Source organism: Trichosurus vulpecula, chromosome 4 (assembly GCF_011100635.1).
Source record: "Trichosurus vulpecula isolate mTriVul1 chromosome 4, mTriVul1.pri, whole genome shotgun sequence".
NCBI classification, from domain to species: Eukaryota; Metazoa; Chordata; class Mammalia; order Diprotodontia; family Phalangeridae; genus Trichosurus; species Trichosurus vulpecula.
Window position 1 is genome coordinate 372,583,927 of NC_050576.1, and position 8,606 is coordinate 372,592,532.

The following is an 8,606-nucleotide window of genomic DNA, read 5'->3' on the forward strand; positions in this document are numbered from 1 at the left end:
GTTTTACAAATTTTTTTGGACTCATATGCAGTCCAAAGCTCTGTTGGCAATGCAGCAGTTGGTAGTTTACAATCAAGAGGCCATTGCAGAATCAGGGCCTAACTAGGCTAAAAAGCAGCCCACAGGATGGTGTCAAAGGTTTTTGAGAGGCACTCCAGGAAATGCAGAGGGCCTTCTTAGCTTGTAGTCTCAGTTCTTCCTCAATACTCTTTTCCTCCCTTATAAGGACTAGTGCATTAACACTGGCAGTATGTATCTCCACAAAGTGATCTGTCTGTCCATTCATTTCCCTGGGCATATTAGCCCCCACCCCCTATCCCCCTGCAACATACAACTTAAGTTCACTGAGTTAGTCCAGCTTGGTAAATTTTTTTAAAGAAAAAAAAGTTCCAAGTATCTTAATTAAATTAAGTATACAAACACCATAGGGTTTCGTACAGAATAAATAGGACAGTTAAACCAGGTGGCATGTCTGAGCCATCGGTTTGCTTCAGGCTCTACATTGTCTCAGTTCAGGAAATAGTCCAAAGACTTCCATATTGAAAACCTTTATTATTATTTTGAGTAGTATTATTATTTCTAGTGAATAGTTCTTGCGGCATCAGAGTTCCCATAAATTTCTTCATCTTCTGATTCTGAAGTGGTTCCATTGCTGGAAGGTGTATGGAGGTGGTTTGGGGCTCCACTGGCCTGACAAACATACCACTCATTGAGATTGGTGACCTGAGGGGAAAGAGTGGTAGAACGGCTCCTGGCTGGGTCCAGGACAGGAGACAAAGGGGCTCCTATTGGGGTCCCCATTGATGGGTAACCAAGGGCACCTGGAGAAGGTGGAGGAGACTTGCAATGGATCTTCATATGCTTCCTCAAGGAACTAGGGTGTGTATAGGATTTGTCACAGCCTCGAATCTTACAGTAGTAGGGCTTATCACTGGTGTGGACGTGGGAATGTTTCTTTCGGTCACTGCTATTGGCAAACTTTCGGTCACATCCATCAAATTCACATTTAAAGGGCTTCTCCCCTGAAACAGAGAATAGATGAGGTTAGCAATTGCATTTCAGAAGTCTCCAGCTTGATTGTGAAATCCTGAAGAATAAATGAAGATTCATTTCCCTTTATAACTCACAACCAAGCCAAGAAATTGATCGGATCCTTTTTTGCAGGTTGCAAACTAGGATGAGGGCATGGAGTTTATTGGCATAAGAATTCTTCCAGAGCACAAGAAAATAGAAATAATGGTGTAGGGCCCATAGTAATGTAGTCACATTGTAGCAACAGAAGCGCCATGGCAATAGGATCTTGTAAAGCCTCATATAAATATGAATTATACATATTTTTAAATGTCATATATAGAGATGTGTATATACATATATATACAATGTGTATACAAGAGGCATATTCGTGGAATGTACATTGCTCACATTCTTGCACCCTTTCCACACATAATATATTGATTCCAGACACAGAAGAAAACAAAAATATTTGCAGAAAGCTGGAGATCCCCTCCCCTAAGAACACCAATGAATGACACCACACCTTCAAAGGCACAGGAGGAAAAGAAACACATATACCACATTAAAATTCAAATAGAGATATAGAAGAATTCTAAGAAAATGGTTGTGTTTTTTTGTCCCAAATTATGCCCTTCTCCTGTCCCCTAATTTCAATGATGGAAGGAAATCAAAGAGGATGTTGAGTGGGGGAGGGAGGAAGGAAATAAAACAATCTCTCTTCTTAAAAAAAATAGCACTTGTAAAACACACAATCTCACCACTGAGTTTTTACAAGCCTAACTAGGCCATCCTTGCACTGCTGGTCTCTGCCATCTACCAGCTTTCTTCACAACTTGCAGTGTGATACAGAGCATGACACAATAGAGTGGCAACAAACACCAATATAAAGAAAGCAGTAGCTATGCACAGCCTCATCCATTTACCTTGAGGCGATGTGCCACTGAAAAGTATGCAAGCAGGTCTAATTTAATAGCTTTCTACATTGCTTCAAAGTTAAAAGACACAGAAGAATGTTTGCCAGGTTTTGAGCACAAATTTCCTTCTGGCTGTTCTCACTACTCCAGGAAGAGAATTCTGTGGTTTCTTCATGTATGAATTGTACATGAGATTCTACTCCAGAAATATATATATATTCTGCAAGTGCAAATATTCCTTAATACTTGAAAATGAGAGCTCTAGTAACACCTTGGTGTTAAAAGATGGTAGGATCTATAACAACTCTATTTTCCTTTTTCTCCATACTTCCTAGGTAACTTTAAATATGCAACTGGAAAACTGATCTTTTAAAAAAATCAGAAATTGGATTCCATAGTATTGAACATATATTTCCCAACACCCTCTCTCCAACAAGTTTCTGAAATTTAAAGAGGTCTGGGAATGGGAGTTGAAGTGGGGCTAGGGTCCCTGAGATGGGAGTTCAACTATTCTCCATGACAGAAAGCCACAGTTGTGTCTGAACCTTTTTTGGTATCACTTCATTCTTAAGAAATCTCCTCTCCACAATGGGCCTTTTGCAATATTGAAATATCTGAGTAGCTTGTATTAATCAAGTTAAGATGTTTTCTGTTTTTGATGAGGTTTTAATTTATTGTTGTTGTTTTTAAGGTAGAAAAATGTCCAAATTCCTGAGTGCTCAAGGAAACATAAATGTGTTCAGATATTCAGAAAATAAATTTAACTACCTGAAAATATGAAGGAAATGTAAGTAGACATTTCAAATATACTGTACCTATGCAAACAGAAATACACATAGGGAAAAAAAAACCAGCATCCATAACTAGAATTAAATCCTTTGAAACCCTCCAGAGATTAGATACTTAAAAAAAAAAGGTTGCCAGTTCTTTTTCAAAGCCTCTGCCAGGATTTTGACATACCCATATCAAGTTTCACAAATGCTAAGCTTATATAGCTTTCCACAAACTATAACTGAGATGAGCAGGGAAGGAAAACTGGTTCCTATAATGCAGGAGGAAACAGGAATTGGTACTGGAAGAAAGGTCCAGGAGAAAAGGATAGATTGAACAGTGGAAAAGTGGGATGAGAGAGATCATGAAGAGCAAAGAAAAATTAAAAGGACGATTACCAAAGAAACCTGAGGCAGAAAACTGGCTATTTCTTTCGGATTGCTTACTGGGGCCAGAGAGACACCCCGAAAGATGCTTGTGTCAATATTATACTCTAGATGGATGACTGGAGTCATAATTTAACTTGTTTAAACTATGTTCCAGGAGGCAATGATCGTGAGGCAGGCACTACACCTCTCCTGTGGGCTCCCAAGTCCAGTCGGGAACTCCACAGAAGCTTTCTCGACTGCCCTGATGCAGATATCGAGCCCATCCATCTTTCAACAGAAGCGTGCTATAAACAACTCCCGCTGCCATTCAAGTTCTGAGACTGGTCTTTTTGAAGCGCACCGTGAAGTACTTGTTTTAGAAGAACGGAGAAAAACGCTAAGTCGAAGAGAGAACTTCTCCAAAGGAACCCAAATCAACCCTAAAAATGGAAGAAGTTGAGGGTTGGGGGAGGGGTAAAAGTGGAGCAGGGGAGTGAAATGCTGCAAATACCGGATAAACAGAGGTATCTCCCCCGGGAAAGCGGCTGTAGGCGAAGAACACACAAAGCCACAGCTAAGCGTACCAACGATGACAAATAAAAGCCCTGAGTAAGAGAGTTTGAATTTGAAATGACTGGTTTCCCCTCTCACATTGTGTGCTAGGGTTCAGTTACCCAGGGGGAAGTACAACCATAGGTTCAGGCAATTAGAAGTATTTACATGCAAAGGTTTGTTTCTTTTTAACTGTAAATAAGTTTCTTTCCCCCACCCCCAGCTTTCCCGCCCACTCCCCTCTTACTCCAGCCAGTAGGGTAGAATCTCTGTGGGAACTCTGGGATGCTTCCCAAAGTTCCAAGGCCCTCTCTGGCTTGGGAGGAAGGAGGCCATAGCAGTTCTACAGCAATCTGCTGCCTTCCTCTTACTCCCAGATCACAGTAGCCTTTCTGGGGAATAATGTTCCTTTATGCCCAAGATGAGAGAATTATAAAAAGTACTTTGCTATCTCTTCTGAGAGTGTGTATGCTTAAGATGTTCTCCCTCAGTTACGGGGGCAGGGGCGGGGAGGGAGAGGAGAGAATGGAAAAGAAATAAAATAAATCATGCAAGAATATGAAAAAAAAATCCAGAACCCTTTTCAGCATAGGAGGCTGATCCTTTGGGCCTGGTCCTTGAAGGTTCTTGGCTTCTGTGTATTTACAAGGCCTCACTTTGGTCTGTGATGTACTGTGGGTGCACCCTGCCTTACCTGGACTTGCTGTACCTTTCAAAAAGAAGTCAACATGATCCCACAGCCCCTCTAAGAACTTTTGTAAGCCCCTAGGTAAGTTCTTCTGATTACTGGAGTTAGCAGCTGGGCTTGGGCCTTTCCGGGCCTGTAAGCTCTGCATCAGAGTACTCCAGCCAAGAAAATTAAATCTTAAAATGCTTCAAACCCTACATTGTACCCCTGCAGCCTAGCTGGGAATCAAATTGAAAGAGGAAGCCCTGGAACATAGGAGCTCCCAAAGGTCTGCCAAACAGCAAGAAAGAAGGACAGATATCCAAGACCTCAAGTTCAGAGAAGTGGCAAGGAATAAGTCTGGGATCATTACTCAGAAAGAGTCGGATTTCAGGAGCTGTAAATCAGAAGTCTCCGTGCTTTTCAAAGAGTGGAAACTGATATAGACCTTTGGTTGGAAAACTCAGCCTTTTGCTGTCCCCAGGGTCTTCCCAGGGAAGGGGTTAACCCTACCTCCCATTCCATAGGGCTCAAAAGGCAGAAATCTTCCAAGCTTCAAACAATATGCGATCTTTTTTTTGTTTTGTTTTGTTTTTTAAGGGTGTGAGATAGGAGAATGAATAGAAAGGAAGGCTGAAGTACTTGCAGGGAAAGTACTTCTCAGTCATGGACCCTCTCGGCTACTCAGGAGTAGGTTGACTGTGAAGCAGGAACAAGGACCTCCTGTTGGGATTTTTGTTTTCCAAAATTATTAAGGCAGATGCATCTAGATTCGAAAAGAATTGGGAAATCAGACTTCTCCAAGAATCCCCTGTTTCTCCAAGTAGTGATTGATCTCTCCCAAGTAGTGATCAACCGACTCTACAACACTGAGGAGAATGGGGTTTTAAATGTGAGTTAAGGCGAGAAATGACCGCTGGCTCTAAGGGTCGGAGCTGAAAGGGGGCTGGATTACTTCACTTCTTTCCAGAAACAATCTGGGAGTCCTAAAACAAATTCTGCAGATAAAATCTATAATCCCTTCAACCACGGGCCATTTGCCCTTACATTTGGACTACAGTCCTACGTAATCTGCCTTCCTCTGCACAGAAACACCCGATAAATCAGGAAAGTAATTATGTAAACTCCAGTTCCTTAAGTATCCTCGGAGGGCTAATATTTGTCTGTCACTATAAATCCCAGCTCAGTTCAATCTTATCAGAGCTTCTACCCTCACACATCTGGGGGGGGGGGGGGAACAGGGGGCATAGACCGTCGATATAACCATCACAATTTAGCAACAGCATTTTAAATAAACCCCCAAAGATTCCAATCTAAGGAATTTCCAGTAGGGTTCCCTAGAGAAGCATGGCTCCTCCTAATTTTTCCCCTCCTCAAAGTTCTATTAGGGTGACCAAGATAGACGTGAGTTTGGAGTTTCCTTCTCTATTACTTCCTTCAGACTCTAGAAACATTCTAAAAGAGGCCAGAAACCAATTTTTCCATCCCATCCCCCGGGTTCCAGAGGGACTTCATACTTTAAAGAAGTTCTCACCTCCCCCATAATTATTATGGGGGGGGGAAGGAGAGGTTCTTGGGCCCTCCCCTTCACCAAAGGTCTTCTCCATCAGTCTGGAATTAAACACGAAAACATCCTCCCTCCCCCAAAAACAACAAAACTTCTGAGTGGTGGTACACTGTGGACGTAGGGGGTTTGGGGAAGTGGGTGAAAACTAAAGTGAGTCACCCTTGCTAACCTACCCGTAACCCCCCTTTTGCGCACCCCCCCCCCCCCGCCTCCCGCCAATTCCAGGAGAAAAAAGAGAAAGAAGGGGGTATGGGGTGGGGGTGGGGGACTGCAGACCATCCTCGTAGCTCCTTCCACTTCTCCTCCTCCTTCCTGGGCTGCTGCTGCTTGTGCTGTTGTGATGGTTTGGTGTTGGTGGAGCTGTTTGCCTGTCCCGGGCAGTGGGGCTGGAGGGTAGACTGGAGACTTTTCGCCGTGTAGAAAACACAGCGCTGTGAGTCCTGAGTATGCTACCGAATTACTTATTCATGGAAAAAAAAAGGGGAAAAAAAAGAGAAAAAAAAAAGAAGTCACATGTCCGGGTTATACGTATGCGAAGAAAAACAGTAGAAGGGGGGTGGGGGGGGTAATCAGGACAGAAGAAGCAGCAGCAGCAGAAGCGGCGGCGGTGGCGGAGGAGGGAGGCGGGAGACTGCAGTGGTGGCGACGGCGGCGGCGGCGGCGGCGGCGGCGGTAGCTGCTATTGCAGCGACAGCCTAGGGAGAGATACCCACCTGTATGAGTGCGCTTGTGAATCTTGAGGTTCTCTGAGCGGGCGAAGACTTTCCCACAGCCGGGAAAGGGGCAGGGGAACGGCTTCTCTCCGGTGTGCACACGGATATGATTAATGAGCTTGTACTTGGCCTTGAAGGGTTTGCCTTCTCGGGGACAGTCCTCCCAGTAGCAGACGTGGCTGCTCTGCTCGGGGCCCCCCACGTGCTCCACCGTGACATGGTTCACCAGCTCGTGCATGGTGCTGAAAGTTTTGGAGCAAGGCTTCGAGGCGGGGGGCGGCGGATGCTGCTGCTGCTGCTGCTGTTGCTGCTGCTGCTGCTGCTGCGGCTGCAGCTGCAGCTCTTCCTGGTCGATCCACTTGCAGATCAGCTCCTGCTTGATTGGCTGCCGCATGTACCGGAGGAAGGCCCCTGCAGCCGCGGCTGCGGCCGCGGCCGCCGACCCGGGGTGGTGGGGGTGGTGATGGTGGGGGTGGTGAGCAGAAGGAGGCGGAGGAGGCGGAGGTGGTGGAGGTGCGGGCGGTGGAGGATGGTGGTGGTGATGGTGATGCCCGTGCCCGGCTGCCGCCGCCGCCGCCGCCGCTGCCAGGTTCAGGTTTAAGTTCAAGGAGCCGTAGCTGTGCAGGGAAGCTGCCGCGGCAGCGGCGGCGGCGGCCGCCGCTGCTGCCCCGTAGTGTGAGTCTCCAGAGCGGGGTCCAAAAGGCGGTTCGGCACGGCCATACAGTTCCGCGGCCGCCGCCGCCGCTGCAGCCAGACCCAAGCGCATCTGGCCGTTCAGCGGGTGGGGGTGGCTCCCGGGGCCCCCAGACGGCTCATGCAAGCCAGGGAACAGCGCGGGACCACCGCCACCGCCCCCTCCAGACCCATCCGGGGCCGCATAGGCTCCAGTCGAGGAGATGAACATGCTGCCAGAGTGGGGAGGCGGGGGTGGGTGCTGGGGGGAGCCTGCCCGGGAATGCTGCTCCCCTCCAAGCGCCCCGTGCATGGCAGCAGCGGGGGCCGTGGTGGAAAGGTCTCTCCTGAGGATGAAGTCCCTGCTGTTGGTCTTGCTGCTGCCGCTAATGCTGCCACTGCCGCTGCAGCCGCCGCCACCACCACTGTTGGTGGCGGTGTAGCCCGCGAGGGCAGAAGGAGGTGGAGGAGGAGGGGGGGGGAGGAGGAGGGGGAGGGGGAGAGGGGGAAGAGGAGGAGGAAAGGGGAGGGGCTGGGGGAGGAGGTGCAGACTGCGCTGCACTGCCCCCACCACTGGGGTAGTTGCCCGCGCCGGACTTCAAGGCGAATGCGGCAGTGGCACCGGCAACCGCCTGGGCTTCAGGGTGCGCTGGAAGCGGCTGGGAGGGAGGGCTGAGTTTGAGCGCGTTCGCCTGAGCCATGTGCTCGGGTCCTAACGAAGTGAGGGCCACTCCAGGGTCACTCCCCAGATCCCGGGGGTGGAGGTGAGCTGCCGCTGCAGCGGCGGCTGCGGCTGCTGCAGCGTGGTGGTGGGAGTGAGCGGGTTGACTCCCCAGTCCGGGGAAGCCTGTCATACTCTGATGAGGATGGGGCTGAGCCGCTGCCAAATCTGCTAATCTCAGCGCCGGCGGATTCCTCTTGCTCAAAGGGGGCTCCATCAATACTACACAATCAGAACCATATACCCTCACTGTTGTTATTTTTTCCCCTCTGCCTGCCTTCAAAAACATGTATATATTAAGCGCTCTTTAACTTCTTTTGTCCTTGTCTCCTAACTCCGCTTATTCCTTTCCCCACTCTGTCCTCCAGCGATTGGCAGAACGAACACCACATTTGAGCTGCACAGTGGGACCGAGATTTTGGAAATGGCACTGGTGGGATTGGAGGGAGTCGTCTGATTGGCAGCAGTTGGGGCTGCCCGATTGGCTCCCTTTCAGGCCCGCGGCTCAGCAGGCATCCGCCCTCATGCTAGCCTCTATCTTTGGTTTCGCTTCTAGCCCCACTTGCCTCCCGCCCCCTCCTCCCTACGTGCCCCCAGTCCCCCTTCCTGTCTGTCGAAAAGTTGTACTTGTAGAAAGTTTGCGACGC

At 48.3% G+C, this 8,606-nt stretch overlaps 1 protein-coding gene across 1 annotated transcript; it reads right to left on the reverse strand.

Annotated features, from left to right (window-relative positions):
- Window positions 1-579: 579 nt before the first annotated feature.
- On the reverse strand, window positions 580-8,248 carry ZIC5 (Zic family member 5). Its single transcript, XM_036757574.1, is given in 3 exon segments — window positions 580-1,022; window positions 6,567-7,719; window positions 7,721-8,248. Coding segments are annotated over 3 exon segments (2,124 nt in total).
- Between the last annotated feature and the right edge of the window lie 358 nt (window positions 8,249-8,606).